We start from the raw sequence: 27,049 nt of genomic DNA on the forward strand, positions 1-27,049 counted from the left end.
GACTACTAAATATTATGCTAATGAATACTGTAAATTGTCACTCACAAACAAATCGCTTCATTATTAAATATTTTATTTTCAAAGCTTTGAACCATAGTAGCAAACATTTTGATGGTGTTGCTTTAATAGTTTGTCAAATTAATTGCATATCATTTCACAGTTTCAATCAAAGTTATTCCTGACTAATGATGTAAAAATGTACTAGGCTTAAATGACATCACAGGCACTTGATCAACCGTCTGTTGGTGTGGTGTTGTTCATCCCATGATGAATTTGGGGCGGTCAGTTGATGTCTTTAAACTGGAGCTGTTCTTGTTTATCCTCTTCTCCAGCCTAGTTTCTGAGAACTCTGGAGAGGAAACTCTGTTAGTCCTCCTCTAACTGCTCCACCACTTTGCGGAGCCTGTCCACCAACACTGTGAAACAGACATACTTGATTACACAATCTGTTCTGGGTATTATAACACCTCTTAATGATGATGATCAGAATGGAAATAAGAAACAATGATAACAGGACAAATTGGAATCAATATGGAACAGGTGAGATAATTGTTTGTAGGCCTACAGTAGGTCATAATGTCTAGGCCTATTAGTTGTGTGTGTTGAAGGTATTACCTCCTGCAGTTGGCCTGTGGAAGCTGTCATAGGAGCGACAGGCGTTGATCAGCTCTCCCAACTGTTTTGGGGAGTCTTCAGGAAGAGGTTCAGTATATTTGTCTTTACTCACCCTCTTTAACACCTCTTCTGGTAAGCAGTCTGATCAAAAGACGAGAGAAAACAGAAATGGAATGACAGATGTCTAAATATGACAGAGTAACCATATGCTTATAGAGAGAAAACCCAACCATGTTATTTTCAGATGTATCATTGGCATTGCTGTTAGTAGAAAGGCTGTGTTTAATAAACACTAACAGAGTTGACACACACCTCTGAAGGGAATCTCACGGGTTGCAATCTCCCACAGGACAATGCCAAAACTGCAATGGACACAATTCAAACAGAGTGAGCTTGCAGTAGACCGAGGGCCTACATTAGACTAAAAAGTACCATTTCAACATAAAAAATGTAATTGGGTTTGTGATTTTACATTAATTTACAATATCTGAGTGTGTGATGGAAAGCTGACCTGTACATCTCACAGGCTTTGTTGTAGGGGTTGTTGATATTCTCAAGCTGCTCCGGGGAGCTGTAGCATAAGGAGCTGCAGCATAAGGAGCAGCTCTTCCGGTCCTTAGACTTCTTCAACGAAGTCTCTGTTTTCACCAGCTCCAAACCTCCTAGCTGACCACACAACAATTACATTGAGGTGGAGTACTTCGCCAATCACTTTGTAGTGCCAAACACACATGGATGTGTAGTGGAATGCATTAAACCTCATACCTTCACTCTGTACCCGGTATCTACTAGGAACTTTCTGCTGTTGATGCATCCGTGCACTTGAAACTTCTTCTCAGACTGGTGTAATCTACAGTGAAAGAGGGATTAGCTTGTCATTCCAGGGTAGCTCAGTGTGATTAGGATACGCTTTCTTGTTCTGTGAACTTTGGTGAGCAAGGCACAGGGCACAGATACAGTGTACCCATTATTTTAGTGAAGGGGAAAACACCAGACCATACTGTATATTATTGGTGGGTAGAAGTTAATAGGTGGATCATAAGATGCACGAATAGCATCCAACATTCCTCTTTTGAATTTAGCCAAATTGTACCCAGTGACATTTGGCTGTGGCAGGGGTGCGACCATCAGAGGTGTGACTTTATTAGCCAGCTTTTGGTGTCGCTTTCCGCCGCGCTGGCGGAACCCTTTCATGTCCGCCAACATTTCATGTTGAAGGTGTCTGTACTGGTTGCGACAGAGCCTTATTCAACATAAAAGTGTGATAGGCCAATTCCTTAGTTCAAATTGTAAAAATATAACACATTTATGGCAACGATATGGCAGAGATGGTGCTTCATGTGTAATAGGTGTAATGTCTGGTCTACGTGTGTAAGGCACAGGGTAAAGAGTGGTTTACTGTACATGTAAAGGCCTTGTGCTGCATCCAGACTCATGCGGGCCCTTCTGTCCCAGGGCAGCTTACTTTGGGAATCCAGCACCTCTCTTAGACTGCCCTTCTCACAAAACTCCATCACAATAAGGTAGTTTGGATTGGGACCTGCAGGACAACAAGGGTAGAGAAAAGGATGATTAAATGCAACAAGGGCACATCATCACCACATTTTGATATCATATCCTGCAATCACATGGTGATTATATCCCATCTCCTATTTGTTCAGCAACTATTTCACACACTGTAAAACAAATAGAGTAGCTCACTCACCGCCCTCTTGCTGGACACAGATCCCAAACATTCGCAGGATGTTTGGCGACTCAAAGCGCTTCATAGTCTCCACCTCCTTTTTGAAGATGCTTCTCAGCTGACTAGGTGGGACAAACATTACCGATTAGACAAATAGATGTTTAGAACTGAAGTTTATACTAAAATAATTCTGAGATGTCTTGTATGCTACGCTACATACCTTGGGCTTGTGGTCCTTGGGTAGGTGTATCTTTTGATGGCTACTGTGAATTTGTTATACTCTCCTTTGTACAAAACTGAGTTGTCATTTTTTAATATGGGCTCTTTGGGCATGTCGTAGGTCAGCTCCTCTGGCTTGATCTCTCTGATGTCTTGAATTAAAATGCTGGGCTTCTGTACTGTAAATGGATAACACACAACAAAGCCAATAAGATAAAGTCACAGAGGCACTTAGGAACATAACAGATCAATTACACAGATAACTCAAGGTACCACAGGACAACACACAGTGTTGTAAAATACAGTGCGGATGGAGGGTGCTTGCCTGGTGCAGGATGCAAAACTGTGCTGTGTTTTGGGATCTGATTTGAATGACACATTGTTTACCATCCCATGCACATAATTTTCATCTGTGCAGAGTGCCGTCAATATAGTTTGTGTGAGTGGAACAATAGTGCTTGCAGTATCAAACAAAAATGTAGAAAGGTGTAAACCACACAGGAACAAACAAGCAAACAGACTCTCAGCCCCTTTTTATCACCTGGTGCTAGTTGGGAAATGTGAGATTAATGAACACAGAAGTTGCTCAGAATCCAAATGAAATAGTAGTTACCAAATGCAGTATGATGTTTGAATGTGATCAATTGGCAACAACTAAGGACAAAACATTTTTTAATTACATTAAATTAGACATTTATCTATATAGGCTTACTCACAGGTTTCCAACATTGCTTTGATGTCTTTCACATCCTTTTTGGTGGAGTCCATTTTCTCATGCATTGTGTCCAATCTTTCCTTGTTGCCCTCCGCCAGAGACTGTAGCACTGTGGGTTATATTGGCACTGATATGACATTTGTCTGATACTGATATGAGATATTTTCCTTGCCCCCAAAAAATTATACCGATAACCAATATTAGAAATTTTAGCTGCCTTTTAAGCATTCTAGTACAGTTAAATAGTTAACACACACACACACACAGCAGTCTAAGGCACTGCACCTCAGTGCAAGAGGCGTCACTACGGTCCCTGGTTCAAATCCAGGCTGTATCACATCCGGCCGTGATTGGGAGTTCCATAGGGCAGCGCACAATTGGCCCCGTGTTGTCCGGGCCATAAAGGTTACACACACACTGACCAAATAGATATTTTGTTGGCATTTATGTATGTCCCCATTACCAGTAAATCATAATATAAACCTATTTCTTTCACTAACTTGCTGTGCTGTTTCGTTGTTAATTTATTCAGTCGTTTCGTTCTCAATCAGGATTTCTATGGAACGCCGTTTAGGTCTTTGGGTGTCAAATAAGATACACGTCAAATAACACAACATAATCTGTTTCAGTAGCTATAGTTTGCTAGCTAACTATATAGTTATGCGTCATCATCTAAAATAACCCTAATTTATAAAACCGTTCTGATTTGATTAATGGTGGTCGGATCCATCTGTGGTTCGCCTTCAAAATAAAAGTGTGGTATAATTCTACTATTTGTATTCATTTGCATCACTGTGAATTACATACTTTTATGTAATGAAGCTAGCTGGCTGCTTATAACGTTAGGTTTAGGCAACAGGGTTTAATAGCTGGCTAGCCATTTATTTGCATGAACTTAAATTCAATAGCTAATACTTACTCACAAGGATTCCTAAATCATTGCTTAGAATAATGAAAATGACTGCAGTTTCTACAGGTAAATGTTTTCAGGCTGGTTGTATTGGTGCTAGCTAGGTAACGTTAGCATGCTAAAGCTAGCTACCCCAGCAGTTGCGGTCGAACAAATGATGCTTTATTACCAAAGCGGTATTGTAAACACATCGTTCGTGGCCGGTGTTTACTTGTTTGCTGACTTTTGTACAGCTTTGACAATGCTACTGTATCTTTTTTTGACAGGCAAAGACTCAAACGGCTTTCCATCAGAAAAAATTGCGCACTTAGTAGTGTTAACCGGTGCTCGCCCAGTCGGCGAAAGCCAACATCACCCACCACAGAGAACGGTTGATTGTCATGGCAATGAATTCCATTCCATTTGAGTTGTCTCGCTGAAATGTTGTTTTGTTGACTGCTCAATCCACACAGCAGACATGGTGGGCTAGTTTAGGAATGCTGTGTTGCACGTATAGCGCAACATTTTATGTGGCGTCATTACGTCATGTACCTTCGTTAAATAGGCATGTACGCCATCGGGTTTGCATATCTGGCGTTAAACTAGACCTTCGGCTAATACCGATGTTGGCATTTCAAGCTTTAAAAAAAATAAATAATAATCGTCCGATAACGATATGTTCACCGATATATCGTGCATCCCTAATTGGCACAATGTCACCTGCCTGAAATTGCCCCACCCCACACACGGTGTACTCGGGTGTCTCACATTTTTGCAGCTCCAGACAATCAATCTCTCTGTCTTCCTCATCCTCTCTCCATCGTGTCGCCTCTTGAAACACCTGCTGTAGCTTCTGTCTCTGGTCCACCTGCAGGGCAAGCGAGAGCACCTGAGCTGCATCGTTCAAGCGCTCATTCAAACTTTCAAAATCATCTCCCTGGTCGTAGGCCTTCAGGATGCGCTTCAGGTAGCTGGCACTGGCATATTTCTTAACCACATCCTGGGCAGATTCTAAGGTGAATTTGAGCTCACTCAGGCCGTTCTCCACATGGGCAGGGTATTCCCCCAGCCCCTTCATCTTTACCGCCCTCACCAGCTCTTCCAAGGCTTTTACGCGCATACCCAAACGCTGACATCGCTTCTTGTTGGCTTTCACTTCACCACATAGAGAGTAGAGCTTCTCCGCTATGCCCAAGATGGGATCTATGATGTCCATGGCTGGAGAAAGAAGAAATGGTTTTAAGAAATGCATTCGACAAGGTTTTCCAAAAACATAGCTCTGAGAAAGTCTATCTACCAAAGCTTATATACAGTACAGTATACTAACTTGTTGACAGAGCACAAACCTTGTTTAACAATTTATGTTGAACCCATCCCATAGCAGCCTTACAAGTTCTGGCGACATCTCTCCCGCTACAAATCAGTTAGACATTTTATGTGCAGATTGTATGTATGTAGGCATTGCTACCACCTGAGGGCATTGATGATATCAGCTGAAACAGTACATCAGGTCCTTAGGGGTGTATTCATTCCGTAAACCGTTTCCCATATAAAAAACGAACGGAACAAACTGGGAGTGACCTACCTGAATAGTTTCAATAGAAACTCATTTGCGTTTTCTGTTTGTAGCAAAACATTTAGCAACAGATTAAATGTTTGGCAACAGAATTGGCATAATGAATACAGCACAGGTCTTTTCTTGACCATAACCACTTATTTCCCAGAAGCTATTTTGGCACTGAGTAATGTCAGATAATGACTTTTGAAAGCTAGTCAGGAAGAGGAAGGGAAACTTGCTTAACCCTGATACACATCTGATGTGAGGTACTAATGAGCTGTTTGAGTTCTTGCGAAAGTTGAGGGAAGTTTATTTTGCCTTCATTTCAAAAATAAATTATCAACAGTCATGACAAACAATAAGGACTGGTTTCCCAGACCCAGTTTAAGCTATGGAATAAAATGTACTTTAAAGTGAGAAAATTGCTGTTGATGGCATGGATATGATGTGGCTACCTCTTGGGAAAAAAAAAGTGTTTTAGATGCATGCCAGCAAACCCACTACACAACACTAAACAATACATTCATTTCACGATAACGCTGACAAACGGTGTCCACAAACTGTTAGGGCCTCCATAAAGCTGTCCCAACACCTTATCACTGCTACACCTGGCTATCAGCGGAGCCTTGTCTGGCAGCGAAACAGTTCATTCAGACTCATTTACTGCCTTTTAAAAAACATGGCTGACTTGCTTAAACAAATGTAGTTTCTACTGACAATTGAGATGTACAAACTATGGAATAAGTGGATGAAGAGTGGATAAGAGACAATCTGTAATTTCAACGAAGACAATGAGCGATCTAGGACGGACGTAGTCAATATAACTATTTGTTCAGCACTTTTGAAATGTACAGCGACAGAATTCAAAACATGGGCATTTCTTACATTATTCTGCCTGTCCACCAAGTCAGAACCGTAGGATAAATATTGGGGGCATATAAGTAGACAATGAAAGCTCTTACAATATTTGACAATTACATTTCTCTAAAACTCACCTTGTGAGTCCAAAAAAAGCAGTCCCATCAAAGCTGCTGTAGATATAACGTGATTTGACTAAATTTTATCTGTGACCAATGACCTCTGGCATTCTCTGGATATATGGTGATTTCAACTTGCAATTCCGCGTTGGATGACCGTTCAAATGTATTTTCCCAGTCGGAGCTCATTTTTCCCCCCCAGATTTCCCAGTTCTGAGTTTCAAGTTGTTTTGAGCGCAGGAAAAAGTCATATTGGATTGACACCATGGCCTATGTTGAATGTTTCCTTTTAAGATTGGAAAAGAGACCCTTGAACCCAGACTCGGGACTACACACCCACTCCACTGAATTTGAGTTCTACCCTTAGGTTTGGTGGTGATAGTGTCCCCATGAGTGACAGAACACTGAGCCAATCACAACACAACTAGAGAACATTACTAACGCTCTGTATTTTCCGTTGGCTGCCCCACCATCACAGAAAACACTGAGCTTGGCTGGAATACCCGCCCTACTCAAGAAGGCAAAAAAGAGACCAAGTTTGTATGCAAATTTTTCACACAAAAAAAGACTGTTTACAAACTTACATCTGGCACCTATTAATGCCAAAGTAACATGCAAAACAGGCACCCCCCCACACAAAAAAAACGGTGGGTCGCCACTGAGTTAGAGTGCAGTATAACGGCAGATATTCTGCAATTACTGCATTCAAAATACCAGTTACTGCAATTTCAAAACGGCAATCTTTTTTTTGTAAGGGCTGTGATATAGTCGTTTCAACATATCAGATGGTAGCCTACAATGCCATAGAAAGTAATAGGCTACTTGATAGCTAACAGATGCAAACGTATCATTCTCCACATTTAATGTCAGTTTCATTGAGGACTTTTCAGCATTACAGAAGCACGCGAGGGAGTTCCATAACTTCCATTTAAAATGTCCACTCGCGCAGCCCCCAAGAACTGAGCATGTGTAAAACACTAAATATTGTGAAGCATCAGCTGTCAGCTGTGTGTAAATGTTTAATTGGAAAACGGTTGGGAAAAAAACTACTGTCGGCATAATGACAATCTAAATAGCCTAAATAGAACTGTTAAAAAGATGTCTCCTCTCACTCACGTGACTCAGCCAATAGTGGACTAACGCTACGCTTCGAACACGACATCGTTTTCCGAAAAATAGTATGCAGGATCATCTGGATATGTATGCAACAAGAGTTCGTTTTCAAAGTAGCCCAATTAGCAGAAAACTGCAGACATGGCAACCCTGCTTTGACTAGCCGCTTAGTCAGCGAATCAGGGCGTCACCATGGAAACAAGATTGTATGGCAAAAAGACTTGCTTCAAGCTAATGTAAAACCTCTTAAGTATGCCCTTACCTTTTATTTTATCTATTATTTAACAAGGCAAGTCAGTTAAGAAAAAATCTTATTTACAATGACATTCTACCCAGGCCAAACCCTAACAACACTGGGCCACCCTACGGGACTCCCAATCACAGCCGGTTGTGGAATCAAACCAGGGTCTGTAGTGACACCTCAAGCACTGAGATACAGTGCTGTAGACCGCTGTGCCACTCAGGAACCCAAGGAAATATTTGAGGGTCTCTATGCAACGCCTTTAAACAATTCACTTAGGTAAAGAGAAATTATTCCATACCAGACCCCATTAGATCAAAAATTCTGAACCAACTATATTAATTTGGGAACATGTCGAAAAGTATTAAACATTCATGGCAATTTATCTAGCTTGCTGTTGTTAACTAATTTGTCCTGGGATATAAACATTGGGTTGTTATTTTACCTGAAAGGCACAAGGTCCTCTACTCCAACAATTAATCCACAGATAAAAGGGTGGATTTCTAGTAATCTAGTAATCTCTCCTCCTTCAGGCTTCTTCTTCTTTGAACTTTATATGGTGGTTAGCAACCAACTTTAAGGTACATTACCACTACAGACTGGAGTGTGGACCTCAGTTCATCTTTCAATCACCCATGTGGGTATATGCGCCAAAAAAACACTGAGGAGATGGGAGAGGCGGGACTTGCAGCTCGTCAAGCGCCTGGCTATGCACGCACTCGTTGCAAGCAGTGTGGTGCAATGATTGAATAACAAGTATGTGCACATTTATTTTGCAACACTCGCGTGTGGTCAGCATGTTACCATATTTTCAACTTCTACTCTTACTTCACTAAATTCCTAAAGAAAAAAAACAGTAAAAGGTACCCAAAAGTACTGACACTCAAAAGTACTTCTTATATTTTTACAGGAAAATGGTCCAATTCACGTACTTATCAAGAGAACATCCCTTGTCATCCCTACTGCCTCTGATCTGGCCTAATCACTAAACACAAAGGCTTTGTATTTAATTTATCTAAATATGAATTTTAGATGATTTATACTTTTACCTGTACTTTTGATACTTAAGTATATTTGAGCAATTCCATTTACTTTTGATACTTAAGTATATTTAAAACAAAATACTTCTACACTTTTACTCAAGTATGACAATTGAGTACTTTTTCCACCACTGAACAGATCCCCCATATCACTAGTAGTGGTATTGTCACATCTGTTGATTGGTTGCATTATCGATTGTTCCACACTTGGAACATCAACTGTTCAATGACAATCAGCAGTTTTTGCATTAGACAGGAAACAGACACACTCTAGTAAGAATTTATGATGAATGGTTTGAGCAAAAAGTATTGTTCTCAACAGCAGGATGTAGGCTGTAAGGCAAATCTCACGCATCACCAGCACTTGTTATTGTTCTCTGTTCAACTTCAAACCTATTGTAAGTTTGAAATGAAACATACCCTGAAAGGCTGTTGTTGTCAATGCTGAGACTTCACTGACATCTGAAACTCAATGTGATCTCCTTTCAGTTTCAGATGTCAGTGAAGTCTCAGTACCAACAAAACAACAGTCTCTCAAGGTTTCATTTGAAACGTACAATGTATGGAAGCCCATTCCCACCACCAAAAAAACCATTACAATGTCAATACTATCTCAACATTGCAAGATACTAACTTGAAATTGTGAGATACTAACTTGACATTTCTAGAGAGTAGAACATATATATATGCTTCTTCATTTGTAGCATTATGTGGCAATTTCCATCTATCCACATTGCAGTGATCAGCACAGCACAAACTACTGGCCAGATGGCATTTGCCCCAACACTTTTGATTCAATTGAATAAAAAATATTGACACAGTAGCATTGAAAATAGGGACAAAGTACTGTTGTTTAGACTGATTTGCCTCATGATTTGTTAACTCATGCACAATTAACAGGGTGTTAGTCTGATCTACTGTAGCCAACTGATAACAACCACAGCTGCAGGTAGCCTAGAGAAGCCTATGCACTGTTGATTTCCTCTAGCCAGGGGAAACAAAGCGGTAATGTTATGTATTTGTAGTCTAAAATATGCCTATTTATACATGTATGTGTTAAGAGAAAATATGAATGTGATCAAATTCGGTTTATATTTTAACTTTGGCTGGCTAGGCTACCTAGACTTTATCAATTCCAAATTATTGGTTTGAATGAATTAAATATGTGAAATTGAATTAAACAATAATGTATGTTGATGCTAATTTTATGTTCAATATTCAATTATGTTTGCATATGATAACAATAGCCTAATATATTTCATATGCCATAAACTATTGTTTTTTAACAGTTTCACTCAATTCATTCTAATTAACTTAATCATTATGACACACCCCTCACTATTGTTATTGGTTGCACTGTTTGTCTACTTAATCTTGTTCAAGTATTCATGGTGTTATCCTGAAGAAGGCACAGTGATGCCGAAATGTTGGTGATGTACCCAATAAATTACTGGGAGTTTATATATCGAGTGTGCAAATCTTTTTATTTTTTATAGTTTATTGAATTAATCAATGAACACAAAGGTGATGACATACTGTGTGATTAACCTTTACATTACAGATGCAAAGTCCTACACAATGCAACCATGCATAAAGCAAGTTCAGTTCTATTATCCAATCGCAGTTGTCTAGTTTTTTTTAAACAATATGACCTGCTTCGAAAACATCTAGTCCCATCATAGCCCATATGAAACTGTTTAACAGCTGATTTATTTCTATGTCATACCCTACAACTAGGGTCTGAAGTTTTACCTGGTTAGGTAGCCTACCAGATCTGGAACCACCAGTCTGGGACCTGTGGTGTCACCCCTGAAATCACCACACACTGCTACAAATGTAGAAACATTTCCTATAGGTATGGTGTACTATCTCAAAATTTCGACTTAGTATCAACTTTTTTTTTTAGATAGTATCGTGACATTTCTTTGATAGTATCGACATTTTTTTATATGGAGGGATTGGGCTTCCATACCCTTTGGGTACACCTACACCACTACTACGCACAGTAGAGCTGTGCACTTCCCGTGATTATTTCCGTTCAGGTCTACTTATCTAATTTCTTTCTTAACAATAGTAATAGCATGTTATATGTTCTTAAATGCATGCCTATGCCTTCTTACTCAATCAAGAGACACCAAATTACCCAATTGTTGAATAAATAAATACATTTGCCCAATCAAAAGTTATGAAATCTGCCTAAATTGGCGTTGAGTGTGCAGTGGAAAGATGATGCTGCCTTTGCCCCATCCACGAGAAGATTGGCATTAATTTGATCCAAATGAGATCGTCTGAAAAAAATGTACAGAGCGGAACTAAAAGTACTATTCGCTATAGTGCAGTGGCATCATACACGCGTTGTACATTTATTTGGTCCTGCATGTTTTGCTTCCGTGTGGGAACAACGCTCTTGTGACTTCATTGGTTAGGATTTACATGTTGACATTTCTGTGTGAAATGGGGAAAAATACTGAACCGTCGGTAGCTATATAGTTGGTAAAATAACAAATTAATTTAAACAACTTGCAGCTAGCTAGCTACACTGTGAACATGTCTATGTACGTTTGCGTTTGATGGCATGCTTTTTTTGATTTAGTAAGTAGCTAGCTAGCTAACAAAATGTTAACCAGGCTTGGAGTTTTTGGTTATATGAACATTGTCAAAACACTTTGCACTAGTACAAATAGGTACCTTCAAGGCTTCGCCTCAGATAATGATATAAAGAAATTTATTATAGAAAACACTGAGATAGTAAGAAAGCATAACTTGACCCCAGAAATCCATTTGAGACTGTTCACCCCAAATTGTCGGTTTTGGCATGCAAGACCAGAACTGTGGCCTTTCTCTGACCCATTCTGGGCAATATACTGGCCAGGGGGACAAGCACTCGCCAGGTATGTTATTGTTTTGAATGCACTATTGTAAATTAGTTACCACTAATAAGCCCATAATATAACCCAACACCTCTCTAGGTATCTATTGAGTAACCCTGGAGTGTCACAGGGCAAGAGAGTGTTAGATCTGGGGTGCGGCTGTGGAGCCTCTGCTATAGCTGCCAAGTTCTGCGGTGCTTCTCATGTAGTAGCCAATGACATCGACCCTGGTAAGACAACACTTTTGTACATTTCACTGATTGATTCTATCCTTGGGGTATGAAGACCTCTGTCCTGATTCTCCCTCGTTCCAGTTGCAGCCATCGCGACCCAGCTGAACTGTGAGCTGAATGGCCTGAACCCCCTCCCTTGTGATACGGAGAATTTGATTAGTTCAGAGCCCGAGGAATATGACCTCATCCTCCTGGGAGACATGTTCTATGAGGAGGCATTGGCAGACAGCCTTCACAGCTGGTTAAACTGCTGCATCCAGACCCACGGGACACAGGTCCTGATAGGAGACCCGGGGAGGGCCCAGTTTGAAGGACACGGCATCAGGAGGCTCCTGCGTCAGGAGGCTCAGTTTGAACTGCCTAAAGCTGTCAGAGAGGAGAACTATGGACTGACCTGCAGCACTGTGTGGCGCTACCTGCCTGAACTCTGACAGACATCTTTCACAAACCCATATTTGTATGTGCTTTAGAGCATTCCTTCAACTGTTGTTGTTTGTGACACTTGACATATGATTGTGGAATTGCTATCAGCAAGTGCCTGGCATTGACTCAATTAAAACTTGTCAATCTTCTTTGCCATGAAGTCAAATGTACTGTTGTTAAACAAACACCTCTTTTGACATCTGGGGCAGCAGGGTAGCCTAGTGGTTAGAGCGTTGGACTAGTAACCGAAAGGTTGCAAGTTCTAATCCCCGAGCTGACAAGGTACAAATCTGTTGTTCTGCCCCTGAACAGGCAGTTAACCCACTGTTCCTAGGCTGTCATTGAAAATAAGAATTTGTTCTTAACTGACTTGCCTAATAAAATAAAGGTATGCTTGATCCATTTTTGCTGCAGCTCTCTGCCTCTCTGATTGCTGAATCATTAACCTGGTACTATCCCAAGGGTTTGTAAGGTGGTCCATGTACGCCCCTTCACAAAGGTTATGACCCATGTGACCTAGATAATTATCGGCCTTCTTACCTAGCTAAAATATTAGAATCTTTGATTCATTCTCAGCTACCATCTTTCTTATCTTTGAAATGTATTCTAAATGTACAGTGAATTTGGAAGGGATTCATATCCCTTCCACTTTTCCACATTTGGTTGCGCTACAGCCTTATTCTAAAATGTATTAAATAAATGTTCTCACATCAATCTACACACAATACCCCATAATGAAAAAGTGCAAACAGATTAAATTGTTTTGCAAAATAAAAAAAAGTACTTTAATTACATAAGTATTCAGACCCTTTGCGATGAGACTTGAAATTGAGCTCAGGTGCATCATGTTTCCATCAGCATACCTTCTGTAATGAAGGTCATGTATGCATTGGTACATCTTATCTTCTTTGTTTTACATAAGAAGTACAAAGGCAAAGAAGCCCATACCTTCCTTAGAAGAGCCTTTACCCAATAGAGAGAGAAGCATGTTTTTTCCATGTTACACATATAGTTAAACAGGCAGTTCGCATCCCAGTGTCCCTGAACAGACTTGGCTCCAACATATTATTTATTTCCAAATGTAAATTGTATCACTACTTTAATGCTTACATATTTACAACAGGAGAAGAGAGTAACAATTTCTAAATCAAGGACAGGGTGCTGTGTGCATTCAACCAGGTTACAGCAAGGACATCTCAAATGAAGTACAGTGAAAAGAATGTCCTAAGTGCATTTACAAAAAAAAAATGGTTAGAGAATAAATAAATATGAAATGTTTTTCTGTGTATAAATTGCAAACATTGACAGAGAATAGAACACTGAGCAGCACATCCAACTAACTATCGAGGTTTGATCTTCAACCACTGTTATTGATGATAATCACACTACAAAGCTAAGATTTACTGAGACCGGTGTTTTTTTCTTTAGCGGACTGTAAATAACAACCATTAGCCTAGTTCAGTCACTTCGGTCCCAGAAGCTTTTAAGGAGTTTGTGTGTGTTCTTTCCATCCCTCCTCCTGCCATCCTCTTCAGTGCTCCCTTGGAGTAAGTACAAGTTGCTCCTAATGCCGTGATCCAGGGTCAGATAATCTAATGGGTAGGTTAAGGATTGTGGGTAGGGTAATCTGTTCCTAGGTATGCATTTATGGGTAACTTTTCCCTCAGTACACTGTCCATGATACCTGTTGGAACTTATCTGGGCCTAAAAGGTTATGCAGGGCCTCTTGATCTGAAAGACAAAGGAGGTTAAGGTTTTAGCTGTTGTTGGGTTTTGAGAATGTGAAATATACTTGTTCATTTCACTGATGGAGTGCTAAGATTTAGAGGGTCTACACCAGACGTTAAGGGTTATAGGAGGAAGGTACATAGTGTGTGCAAGTAAGCTTGGAATGTGTTGAGTGCAGGGAAGCAATTACATGTGGCAGGCATTGATAAGAGGAGATGGGTGGAGATTTTAGAAACTAACAATGTCAATGTGGGAGAGAGTGTAATGTATAACGTTTACATTATGTCAGGATATGTTATTGTTAGCCATAAGAGATCCTCTGGCAGGAGAAGAGAGACAGATTGGTATCAATAACCATGACAGCCTTGAGTTAGGGAAGAGTGAGCACTTTGGGGTAGAGGTCAGGTCAGATGAAGTGAAGAAGAACAGATATCACTAAGGTTCTTTCTAGCAACAGAGATGCATTGCCTGTTCATTTATGGAGGAGGAGACTCAGCCTCGGAGAAAGGGTTAAATATCATTCTTAATGCTGTTATAGTATAGCTTCTACTTTGAGCTAAAGGCTCACCAGTGATGAGAGGACATCCATCGAAGGTAAAGATCCGGACGTTGGGGCAGTTTGTAAGGACAGCCTTACAAACGGGCCAACTGGAGTTCCTACAACACATCCAATCACATAGTTTATAGATCCCTGTCTGCCTAGACATAATACTCTGGCTCCAAAATAACATGGGAAAATGTCACACTTGGAAGTCTTTGTATAAAAACAAAGAAGACTTGAATCAAGGTTGGATGTTATCTTTCCAAGTGTGGTTAGATACTAAGTTGCTGCCATAGCCATCACCTTGAAGAACTTGTGCCCATAGCTACTTTTTTGCACACTTATACTATACTAGGGGTATTAATTTATCATTTTAAGTTTGAAACAAACAAGATCTACACAACAACAAAAGCATAAAGGGACAGAGTTTATTGTCCTCTATGAGGAAATGATTTTCATATGCACATTTGTTGGTCTTCTTACCTTCAAACTATTAGAGCACGGTGCAGTAGCCAGCCCAATGACACCCTCATCTGTAACCTGAAACAAAGCACATATGATCTTATTTTTGCTGAGGTGATTGACAACTAAATACTTACAAGCAATAAGCAGTGTACATTAGCTACATCAGAAGTTTGGTACTTCTAATGTGCGTTGTGGTGGAAAAACCTCTCAGTTGGATCTCAATATACAAAAGCTTTATTACGAGCATCCATGCAAGGGAAAAAACAATTACAATCGCTCTTTGTTCATGCAGACATTTATAGAAAAAATGGGGAGGGGGTCATATGTCACTTGGATGAGTCAGTTACTTCTACTTATCACTAGATAACAGTCCCAGAGGTAGCAGACAAATCATACCAAGGACACACAACCTCAGTTAACAGAAACCACAAAAGATTGTTTCACAAAAAGTTATAACATGGCAGTTTAGAAACAGTTATAAAACAGACTGATTAAGTCAAAAGAGCTACTTGAAACTATGTGATTGAGCAATCTTACAGATACTAAGAGGAACAGGATGACCTGTTCCTTATTCAGGCCATATATGATGACAAATTAAATGTTCCTCTTCCAAAGCGTCAAAGTACCAATCTGGTAATGCTGCGTTCCAGAGGGATAAACCATAAATTCCTGTTATACTAAGATAATCTAAATCTTAGGAATAGGAGGAACGCAGCCTTCAAAGTATTCAGTCCTAAACCCAGGGTTTAAGTTTATTTAGAGAGATATGTCATCCAATCTGTGCGTGAATCTGCCGTGAAAACGTAATAAGCATCTCACTCACTTAATTGAATTACCTGTGTTCCCGAGAGATTGAGGCTATGGAGAAGCCTGCAGTTTCCTGCCAGTGCCAGCAGGGCGGCGTCTCCCACAGCAGAGCAGCCCCAGAGGGAGAGGACCTCCAGCGAACTGCAGCCGTGGGCCAGCGCCAGGACCCCTTCATCGGTCACTGCAGCACACTCGGTCAGATCCACGACCTGCAGGCCTGGACAGGAGGCCGCCAGGGCCCTCACACCTACAGAGAACCGACCAATCAACATGTTAGTTGTGTAGAGCAATGTAATTGTATTAGATCACATCATATGTCATATTGTGTTGTAATAATATTTACTTTGTGGGTGCTTATATTTGACCAGTATCACACATGTACAAGTCTGTATTATATGCATGTGTGAATTGGAAATGTGTTTTTTGCATATCCCAACTCCCCCTGAGACAACCTCAGAGTGGGGTCACAGCAAGGGTCAGCCATTATCAAAGGCAATGTATTGTATTATGATGTTCATTACATTGTAAAGTACTGTATTGTAAACAAAGAGATGGTCCAGATGGGTTTTTCTTTAACACCGAAAATGTTCCATTTGGTAGGCAGGTACCATCTGAGGTGATGCTGGGTTGGCCTCGCAGAAGGATCGTCCGGAGCTGCGGACAGCAGATCTGTTGCAGGGCGGAGTCAGACACTCTGCAGTTCACCATGTCCAGCTTGTGTGTCCCAAGATGCATCAGCTGAGGACAAACACAGTAGGAAGTGTGCAGGAGTTGGTTCTATCCCAGTAGTAACACAGAATGAATAACATGACCGTGATTAGAATCATGTGTGTTAGTGCTGGCCAAACCAGAGAGGAAGAGAGAGGCCCAACTCGGGGGAAAATCTGTCTCCTTCCAACAGGCAGTCTTTTTTTTGTTTCGCCCACCAAGCAAGAAGTTTTTGTATGGAGGTCAATAAGAGTGTGTTGAATTTGGTCATACATTTTTTGGGGGGGTTTATTTGCAATGTGAGGTGGATTTGATCAAATAGAAGTTTTGTAATGCTTAAGTTGTTACAAATGTACTGATAAGTAGGACACGTGACATCCCGGCAACTGAGAAAAAAATCATAATATTGGAGTTGTCTCAGGGTATCTATGCATATTCATGGTATGAGGCTAGTAGCATAGCGCATCTCTCCATTGAATACAAGCAGTTCACCTCAACGACCCTCATCGAATATTCAAAATAGGATTACTATATTGAATTGTATCCCACCAAGGTGGGAGCTAGACAGCTTGTGTCGTGGAAATATTTGCTCAATCATATTTCTCAGATACCGGAACTTGTGAATACAAATAGACTTTATTACAAAGTAACAAGCCGAGCTGGTTCATGGATCAACCAACTTTCCAGCCTCGGCACACACTTTCTATACAGTTTATCCTTACGTCACACACATAGTAACTCCTCTTTATGTTAATGACTCTGGCATTTAGCCACCATTATCTTTTTGCCTTGCACTCACTTCAGCTTGGTTTCCATGTTCTTATTGGCAGACATTAGGGCATAGATTCTGTTGGTGGCGCAACCATAGCAAAGATACAAAAATAAACAGACATGCACACTCCTAATGCATGTGCATGTCTAATGGTGCTTAAGTAATGCAAACCTATGCTCATAATGCATGTCTAATGAACCTCACTGGACTAGGTAATGGCTTCCATTAGCCTAATGACCTAGACACACATATAGAGTGCACTGATTCTGCTTACTACTCTAAGATGTATAATGTGCACACATGTACTGGAAAATTCTCAATACCTGCTGTGCCGCTTTGTGGCTGACTCCCATTGTTAGGGTTGAGAGATGTATCTTGTCAGTATATCCATAATCCTTGGCTAAACACATGCCCTAGCTCAATTGAGGGCGCTGCTGGTGGATGATATATGTACTGCTAGGCTGGAACAAAAACCTGCACAGTCAGAACTGAAAGTGTCCACTGTGGTTCCAGAACAGGAATTCTCCAGAACCACATACGGACAACCGTATTTCATATAACACACAGCTAATACCTGGCTGATGTTTAGGTCGGTCACCGTGCCCTGTGATGACATGACTCGTAGCAGCGTGTCTTTTATGCCCGCAGGTAAAGCCATGAAGTTACTGAGATATCTGTCCGCATAGATTGCGACATATACGGCGCTTCTGCAAGAACGGAAATGTACATCAATAAACATGTAGCTATCTAATTAGTAGGTGACGTTAGTTACCCTAGACACCTAGCAAGCTAGCTAGACGAATTGTTACAAATCACATTTCATAGACGCTCAAAAAACTAACATTTCTGTAACCTGTCAGAGCTACCCACTCACATATTCAAAAGCGAATCCATTGCCAAAATGCCACTCCTGTGTCTGGGCAAGTGGGTATGAAGAAGCTAACCTCCTAAAGCTAGCTCCCTGACAGGTGATCCAAACACAGATAAAACAATGAGCCAGATATCTCACCAGATGTATAAATGTGAAGCATCCGGTTAGAGTTTCCACTCACTACCAAATTTGGTGACGACAGGAAGCCCAGTGGTCGGCTGTGGGAAAAGATGGAGAAAGATTTTGGCCGAAATTCAGCAAATATTTTCATCGATGAAACATTTGATCTCCATACAGGTTTCTGTTTCCAAAATTATAATCTGTAACACAGAGTGGACCGCGTTTTTGACAAATTGTAAAAATATATATTTTTTTTTAAAGCATTGTTTAGAAGGAGTGCAAGGGCGAATTGAATGATTGCAGCCTCGCTCTTCACAGAATAGGCGACCTTCTCATCAATGCGCAATGTCGAACAATCCCAGTCAGTCACTTTTCACCCGGGACAAACTACACCTACCCGGGAGAAAAAGTGTATTTTATGCCTTTTATGTCTTTTTTAATTATTTTAAATGTTTTATTGTAATCATATTACAGATACTTTTGAACAAAAAAAATACTTTTAGCCAGCGGAAAATAGAAGTATTGCGCCGTGATTGGCTCAGTCTTCTGTCACTCATCGGGACACCACCACATCGCTAAATGGAAGTCCTTAGTAAGGGTAGATATCCAACATTTCAGCCCTTTGTGTCCTGACACTGCCATAGCTATATTACAAGTGCCCTTCCAAGAAGGCTCAAGGTCATTGGCCACAGATAAAATTACCTCAAATCACGTTATAGTCATCATCATCATGAATCAAGTCCACAATCTACTGGCAAATTATTTTTAATCCTTGTCATATGAAGATAAATAATGAAGAGAAATTATAGATCGGTACTCATCGGCCATTGGACATAAAGATTACACAACAAGTTGGAAATCGCAAATTCAACAATGAGTCGTTTGGAAGGAATCATTGGCTAACTGCAAGCATTTCAAAGCAATCACCTGCCTTGCTTTTCATTGGAGTGGCTGTGTGTTTTTTTTTCTTCCCGTTTCCCACCATAAATTCAGAGAATGCCAGACATTGATGACAAAATGTGCCCACAAAGGACTTCTGCACCAGCCACCTTCCTGTTTAAATGAGCATATCACAAAGTCAGTCCAAAAAAGTATTGCATGCTGCATAAATTATGTAATATGCAAGGGAAATATGTATACTGTAGCTAAGAAAGTAATACCAAGTGTATGTTGTAAGGTAAGCTGTTAGTTGCTCATGTGCCTCACCCTAATCATTTGGTCTATGTTCACCAACGCGGTATTGTAAACACATAATTTGTGACAGGTGTGTGCTTGTTTGACAGTGCTTACTGATAGTAGTGGTGGCGCTTGGCTTGCATGTGAAAATTCAGTACACACAACATTCTATAATAGAATAGTGTTATTTGCCGTGTCAAAATTAAGCTTATTTAACGTCAAATAGTGTTATGATATGTATCTTTTTTGACATGCAAAGACCCAAAACGGTGTACAATGTGCCTCATCCTAATAATTTTGTGTATTTTCACCTCTTAATTTCACCTACTGTTCTAACTTGGTGGTGCACATGTAGCCTATAACCTGTTTTAGAGAAATGTAATCATCAAATATCGTAAGAGCTTTCATTGTCTGTGTGAGCTTTCACCAGTCGTGTGTGGGCGGCCTCTGGTCTCTCTGCCCGAGGTGGAGCTGACAAAGAGAGAACGGAATAGGAGCTGGCACGGACAGAGGGACGCACCACCATCGGCAGGAATGTTCTGGAGGGGACAATCCTCACGAACTATGAGGATATTCTGGCCATCCTGGTCAGATTGAGACAGTTCTGCTGCCACCCTGTCCTATTGGGCAAGACCACTGAAGAGTTATAAGTGCGTCTGATAGAGAGGCTGATGAGGAGTGTGCTGTGAGTCTCAACCCTCCGTTGCTCTATAGGGTTCCCAAAGAGTAGACTCTTCAACCCGCCGTTGCTCTATAGGGTTCCCAAAGAGTAGACTCTTCACCTCGCCGTTGCTCTATAGGGTTCCCAAAGAGTAGACTCTTCAACCCGCCGTTGCTCTATAGGGTTCCCAAAGAGTAGACTCTTCAACCCGCCGTTGCTCTATAGGGTTCCCAAAGAGTAGACTCTTCACCTCGCCGTTGCTCTATAGGGTTCCCAAAGAGTAGACTCTTCAACCCGCCGTTGCTCTATAGGGTTCCCAAAGAGTAGACTCTTCAACCCGCCGTTGCTCTATAGGGTTCCCAAAGAGTAGACTCTTCAACCCGCCGTTGCTCTATAGGGTTCCCAAAGAGTAGACTCTTCACCTCGCCGTTGCTCTATAGGGTTCCCAAAGAGTAGACTCTTCACCTCGCCGTTGCTCTATAGGGTTCCCAAAGAGTAGACTCTTCAACCCGCCGTTGCTCTATAGGGTTCCCAAAGAGTAGACTCTTCAACCCGCCGTTGCTCTATAGGGTTCCCAAAGAGTAGACTCTTCAACCCGCCGTTGCTCTATAGGGTTCCCAAAGAGTAGACTCTTCACCTCGCCGTTGCTCTATAGGGTTCCCAAAGAGTAGACTCTTCAACCCGCCGTTGCTCTATAGGGTTCCCAAAGAGTAGACTCTTCACCTCGCCGTTGCTCTATAGGGTTCCCAAAGAGTAGACTCTTCAACCCGCCGTTGCTCTATAGGGTTCCCAAAGAGTAGACTCTTCACCTCGCCGTTGCTCTATAGGGTTCCCAAAGAGTAGACTCTTCACCTCGCCGTTGCTCTATAGGGTTCCCAAAGAGTAGACTCTTCACCTCGCCGTTGCTCTATAGGGTTCCCAAAGAGTAGACTCTTCACCTCGCCGTTGCTCTATAGGGTTCCCAAAGAGTAGACTCTTCAACCCGCCGTTGCTCTATAGGGTTCACCAACGACACGTTGCACCACAGACTGTCCAGGAGTTGGCGGATGCTTTAGTCCAGGTCTGGGAGGAGATACCTCACGAGACCATCCGCCACCTCATCAGGAGCATGCCCAGGCGTTGTAGGGAGGTCATACAGGCATGTGGAGGCCACACACACTACTGAGCCTCATTTAGACTTGTTTTAAGGACATTACATCAAAGTTGGATCAGCCTGTAGTGTGGTTTTCCACTTTAATTTTGAGTGTGACTCCAAATCCAGACCTCCATGGGTTGATACATTTGATTTCCATTGATAATTTTTGTGTGATTTTGTTGTCAGCACATTCAACTATGTCAAGAAAAAAGTATTTAATAAGAATATTTCATTCATTCAGATCTAGGATGTGTTATTTTAGTGTTCCCTTTATTTTTTTGAGCAGTGTGTATGTGTGTGTATATATATATATAGATATATATATATGACTAAGTATATAAAACATTGAGGACACCTGCTCTTTCCCTGACATAGACTGACTAGGTGAATCCAGGTGAAAGCTGTGATCCCTTATTGATGTCACTTCAATCAGTGTAGATGAAAAGGTGTAGACAGGTTAAAGAATGATTTTTAAACCTAGAGACAATTGAGACATGGCTTGTGTATGTGTGCCATTCAGAGGGTGAATGGGCAGCTGCTAGACAAAATCTATAAGTGCCTTTGAATGGGGTATTGTACTAGATGCCAGGTGCACCAGTTTGTGTCAATAACTGCAATGACGCTGGGTTTTTCACGCTCAACAGTTTCCAGTGTGTATCAAGAATGGTCCACCACCCAAAGGACATCCAACCTACTTGACACAACTGTGGAAAGCGTCAACAAAGAGTCAACATGGGCCAGCATCCCTATGGAACGCTTTTGACATCTTGTGGAGTCCATGCCCCGATGAATTGAGGCTGTTCTGAGGGCAGAATTGGGTGCAACTTAATATTACGAAGGTGTTATTCATGTTTTGTACACTCATTGTATATCACATTGCTCATGGTCTTCCCCTACACACTGCTGTTTAGTTGTTTCACTGACAGGGGGTTTAAGGAGTGCTTATATCTGTTCAGATTACACTGAGGAACCCTGTTCCCTGTTGTCTCAGCCTCCAGTATTTATGCTGCAGTAGTTTATGTGTCAGGGGGCTAGGGTCAGTTTGTTATATCTGGAGTACTTCTCCTGTCCTATTCTGTGTCCTATGTGAATCTAAGTGTGCGTTCTCTAATTCTCTCCTTCTCTCTCTCGGAGGACCTGAGCCCTAGGACCATGCCCCAGGATTACCTGACATGATGACTCCTTGATGTCCCCAGTCCACCTGGCCGTGCTGCTGCTCCAGTTTCAACTGTTCAGCCTTCTTATTATTCGAACATGCTGATCATTTATGAACATTTGAACATCTTGGCCATGTTCTGTTTTAATCTCCACCCGGCACAGCCAGAAGAGGACTGGCCACCCCACATATGCTCTCTCTAATTCTCTCTTTTTTTTCTCTCTCTCGGAGGACCTGAGCCCTAGGACCATGCCCCAGGATTACCTGACATGATGACTCCTTGATGTCCCCAGTCCACCTGGCCGTGCTGCTGCTCCAGTTTCAACTGTTCAGCCTTCTTATTATACGACCATACTGGTCATTTATGAACATTTGAACATCTTGGCCATGTTCTGTTATAATCTCCACCCGGCACAGCCAGAAGAGGACTGGCCACCCCACATAGCCTGGTTCCTCTCTAGGTTTCTTCCTAGGTTTTGGCCTTTCTAGGGAGTTTTTCCTAGCCACCGTGCTTCTACACCTGCATTGCTTGCTGTTTGGGGTTTTAGGCTGGGTTTCTGTACAGCACTTTGAGATATCAGCTGATGTACGAAGGGCTATATAAATACATTTGATTTGATTTGTTGCGTCTGACTGAGGAGAGAAGCTGAAACTCTGGGTGGAGTACATGGGAGGGGTCTGACATTAATTTTCTTGTCCTGTCTCAGGATTGTTGGATTCAAAGATCTCACCCATCACCTTCATGGCTGTCTGGACCAGGCGATTGATTTTAAGGTAACTAAGAAGTTGCCAAACCAGGCTGAAATGCCATAGAATAGAATGCTCTCTATGACAGCCTGGTAGAGTAGGAGTGTGCACGACTTTCTGTTTTACTCCAAAAACCCTGAAACTCTGCAGAAAATAAAGATGTTGGACCCTAGAACATCTGTAAGTGTACCTGAGTAATGTGCACAGGTTCTCCAGATGTTGCAGGATTAGATTAACTTTGCTGATGTGAAAAAGAAAAATGCTATTGCAACCTCCAAGCAATAAGGAATTGAGACCAAAAGCTCAAGAGAAGTTTCAAGTGTTTATTACCAAGGATACCATTAGCTGAGAGCATACATATAGAAAGTTCACAACACATCTTATACTCTTCCCTCCTTTTAGTCACCACCCTCTTGTAGGTGTTACCTCCCCAGCTATACATTTTATAACCCCAATGCTACTTTCTGTTTATCTTATATGCATAGTCACTTTAACTATACATTCATGTACGTACTACCTCAATTGGCCCGACCAACCAGTGCTCCCGAACATTGGCTAACCGGGCTATCTGCATTGTGTCCCACCACCCGCCAACCCCTCTTTCTCTCTCTTCATCATATATGCATTGTCACTTTAACCATACCTACATGTACCTCAATAAGCAGTAGTGTAAAAATAAGCCTTGCTACTGTTATTATCAAATGTCTTTTTACTGTTGTTTTATTTCTTTACTTACCTACACACACATACCTTTTTTCCCCGCACTATTGGTTAAGGCCTGTAAGTAAGCATTTCACTGTTGTATTCGGCACAAGTGACAAATAAACTTTGATTTGATTTGAATGAGTTTCCCATCTCTCCCCTGTGGAATGTCCATGGTCCTCTCTTTGTTTAGCTAGATGTCAGAATCACACCCCATCCATCTTCATTGTCCTGGGCCTGACCCTGCTCTCTGATCCTGGGCAATTTCCTCTTATCTGATTAGGTCAACCTTTTAAAATTAGCATGCACAGTTTCATGGCCTAAACTCCATTAATACTCACAGTAATCATTCACTAAACAGGGTACAAACAAACTACAGTTTAACTTGAAAGATGTTACATTTGAACAGAATCCATCAGTCCCCAATATTAAACCATAAACATTTCTTGTTGTTTAATATCACTAAGCAATCATTTCAAATGCCTGCTGTTGACTTTCTTCTTCTTCTTTCTTCTCCAGACCTGAGAGTGTGATAGAAACAGACTTGATAGATAGAGAAAATGTGAAAACATTCAACAAAAACAAAAAACACTCATGAGTTAAATGAATCCTAAATTCTACTGATTATCATAAGCTTCCTTGCAAATACATTTATAAACTACATCTCTGAACACAGCTTGAGGAACCAGACTGACACAATCTCCTGCTACCCCTGAACCCTATGCCCACTGATATGCTTTTCTGCTAAGATCCACAAAAAGTAGGGCTCTAAATATCCCCATTATGCTTTTCCTCAGTCTTCCATCAAGGGCTATTTCACCTCCTCTTGTGGCAAATCTGCATTATAGATGCGTTTCAACAACAGTCTTTTACTATATGGACTTCTAACAATGCCATCAGAGCTACCCCATAACTGCCAACACTGCCCAAGCTGCATACTCCAAAATCCACATGATTTGATCAATAGTCCAATACCATGCTGTTCCTACAGCACATCCCACAACCTTAAGTCCCAATGTAACAGCAGTAAGTATTATTACAGCTGTAACTCTGTCACTGTCAGTAACTTTCATCACTGGTTTTACCATTAGATCTATGATTGAGTTTGTGAGATATTCTCTGCCTTTTCCCCAGTCCCCTCCTAATGTTTTTCTGACCATCTCATCTATTGCCTCCTTATGTTGTGCTACAGTAGGGACTGCTGGGTAATAATTACCATTACTTAGATCTGAATCACATCTCTCATCCCATGGCATACCCATACCCCACCCCCCTGTGAAAACCCTATGTGTGACATAGGTTTTAGGGCCTCAAGGTTGTTTTTCCGCAATCCCTCTACAAATTTCTGTTACCGTGATTTGGTCCCAGTTCTCTGGGAGGTATGTCAATTGATTATCTGCCCTTTGACATGGAGGAGAGAGCAGTGGGGTTGAGAGAGTGTCCAGTTGTACATATCTCTGGGTCACATGCTTCCTTATTGTCCCCTGCAACAGATGGGCTGCCACCACTACTGCAAGTGTCACGCCCTGACCGTAGAGATCCTTTTATTCTCTATGGTTGTTTGGTCAGGGTGTGACTCGGATGGGAAAGTCTATGCTTTCTGGTTCTTTGTTTTTGGCCGGGTATGATTCTCAATCAGGGACAGCTGTCTATCTTTGTCTCTGATTGGGAATCATATTTAGGCAGACTTTTTTCCTTTTCTCATTTGTCGGTTGTTGTCTTTGTTAGTGGCATGTATAGCCTTACAGAGCTTCACGTTTGTTCTGCTGTTTATTGTTTTGTTGGCGACATTTAAAATAAAGGATTGTACGCTCACCACGCTTCACCTTGGTCTGATCATTTCCTTGACGACAATCGTGACAGCAAGATTTTCCTCTGGGAATACAGCTTCTTGTATACATGGGTCTGTGGCAACCCTCTCACAGTGGTGTAAAGAACTTAAGTAAAAATACTTTAAAGTACTACTTAAGTAGTTTTTTGGGGTGCCTGTACTTTACTTTGCTATTTATATTTTGTGCAACTTTTACTTTTACTTCATTACGTTCATAAAGAAAATGGTGTACTTTTTACTCCATACATTTTCTCTGACACCCAAAAGTACTCGTTACATTTTGAATGCTTAGCAGGACAGGAAAATGGTCCAATTCACGCACTTATCCAGAGAACATCCATGGTCATCCCTACGGCCTTAAATCTGGCAGACTTACTAAACACAAACACATCTTTTAAAAATGATGTCTGAGTGTTGGAGTGTTAGTGTGCCCCTAGCTATCTGTACATTTTAAAAACAAGAAAATGGTGCTGTCTGCTTTACTTAATATAAGGAATTTGAAATTATTTATACTTTTACATTTGATACTTAAGTATATTTAGAACCAAATACTTTGAAGCTTTTACTTAAGTAGTATTTTACTGGGTGACTTCCACTTTTACTTTTACTGGGTGACAATTGGGTACTTTTTCCACCATTGCCCTTTCAATTGTTGTTCCATCATCAGTAAAATTAAATATTAAAGTATGAAATGATGACACTATTTTTGCGACAGTTATGATCACCCTCCCTCCAAGTTGAGCTTATCCTCATAGTAGTCCTTCCACTCTGCACAGACCACTGTCTTTCCCACACTGAACTATTCCCTCTATAACCCTACACAGTGGAGTGGTAATCATTCTCTAATGAGTCTATCACCCATTTTCTTAATTTATAGGCGAGGCATCTCTCCGCCTCTGTCACATATATTCCTCTATTTCCTGTCCCAGTAAAGACTATGGCCTTGGTTTTCGGGATACCCTGCAGAGGGCTTACATGTGTTAACCCCACATCCGACACCAATACTCCATAGGAATGTCCTGTACCTCCCCCACTCTGCCACAGACCTTGGT

The 27,049-nt window shown here is 41.2% G+C and overlaps 3 protein-coding genes across 15 annotated transcripts; 1 reads left to right on the forward strand and 2 right to left on the reverse strand.

Moving 5' to 3' along the window:
* Positions 1 to 54: 54 nt before the first annotated feature.
* On the reverse strand, positions 55 to 8,660 carry LOC109897805 (mixed lineage kinase domain-like protein). 9 transcript variants are annotated; one of them, XM_031833189.1, is made up of 11 exons: positions 8,457 to 8,650; positions 4,891 to 5,340; positions 3,235 to 3,342; positions 2,520 to 2,697; positions 2,321 to 2,421; positions 2,020 to 2,155; positions 1,381 to 1,465; positions 1,127 to 1,281; positions 928 to 977; positions 728 to 756; positions 55 to 416 (listed from the first exon to the last, which is right to left on the reverse strand). In XM_031833189.1, the coding sequence occupies exons 2-11, from the start codon at positions 5,336 to 5,338 to the stop codon at positions 378 to 380; spliced, it is 1,329 nt and encodes a 442-aa protein (XP_031689049.1). In that variant the 5' UTR covers positions 5,339 to 5,340; positions 8,457 to 8,650; the 3' UTR covers positions 55 to 377. The 9 variants fall into 9 exon arrangements, with proteins under 9 accessions (XP_031689049.1, XP_020347975.1, XP_031689047.1 ...); XM_020492386.2 differs by lacking the exon at positions 8,457 to 8,650 and adding an exon at positions 7,774 to 7,937; XM_031833187.1 differs by having other exon boundaries at positions 57 to 416; positions 616 to 756; positions 8,457 to 8,660.
* Positions 8,661 to 11,393: 2,733 nt separating this feature from the next.
* Positions 11,394 to 12,984, forward strand: etfbkmt (electron transfer flavoprotein subunit beta lysine methyltransferase). The gene is made up of 3 exons (XM_020491951.2): positions 11,394 to 11,942; positions 12,021 to 12,151; positions 12,236 to 12,984. The coding sequence occupies exons 1-3, from the start codon at positions 11,668 to 11,670 to the stop codon at positions 12,583 to 12,585; spliced, it is 756 nt and encodes a 251-aa protein (XP_020347540.1). The 5' UTR covers positions 11,394 to 11,667; the 3' UTR covers positions 12,586 to 12,984.
* Positions 12,985 to 13,335: 351 nt separating this feature from the next.
* On the reverse strand, positions 13,336 to 18,943 carry amn1 (antagonist of mitotic exit network 1 homolog (S. cerevisiae)). 5 transcript variants are annotated; one of them, XM_031833194.1, is made up of 7 exons: positions 18,608 to 18,943; positions 18,173 to 18,305; positions 16,727 to 16,856; positions 16,148 to 16,365; positions 15,330 to 15,386; positions 14,874 to 14,962; positions 13,336 to 14,308 (listed from the first exon to the last, which is right to left on the reverse strand). In XM_031833194.1, exons 2-6 carry the CDS (start codon positions 18,254 to 18,256, stop codon positions 14,939 to 14,941), a joined length of 513 nt encoding a protein of 170 aa, XP_031689054.1. In that variant the 5' UTR covers positions 18,257 to 18,305; positions 18,608 to 18,943; the 3' UTR covers positions 13,336 to 14,308; positions 14,874 to 14,938. The 5 variants fall into 5 exon arrangements, with proteins under 5 accessions (XP_031689054.1, XP_031689053.1, XP_020347978.2 ...); XM_031833193.1 differs by having other exon boundaries at positions 16,640 to 16,856; positions 18,608 to 18,919; XM_020492389.2 differs by lacking the exon at positions 18,608 to 18,943 and adding an exon at positions 18,473 to 18,601.
* Between the last annotated feature and the right edge of the window lie 8,106 nt (positions 18,944 to 27,049).

The sequence above is a fragment of the Oncorhynchus kisutch genome, linkage group LG10, assembly GCF_002021735.2.
Source record: "Oncorhynchus kisutch isolate 150728-3 linkage group LG10, Okis_V2, whole genome shotgun sequence".
Lineage (NCBI taxonomy): Eukaryota > Metazoa > Chordata > Actinopteri > Salmoniformes > Salmonidae > Oncorhynchus > Oncorhynchus kisutch.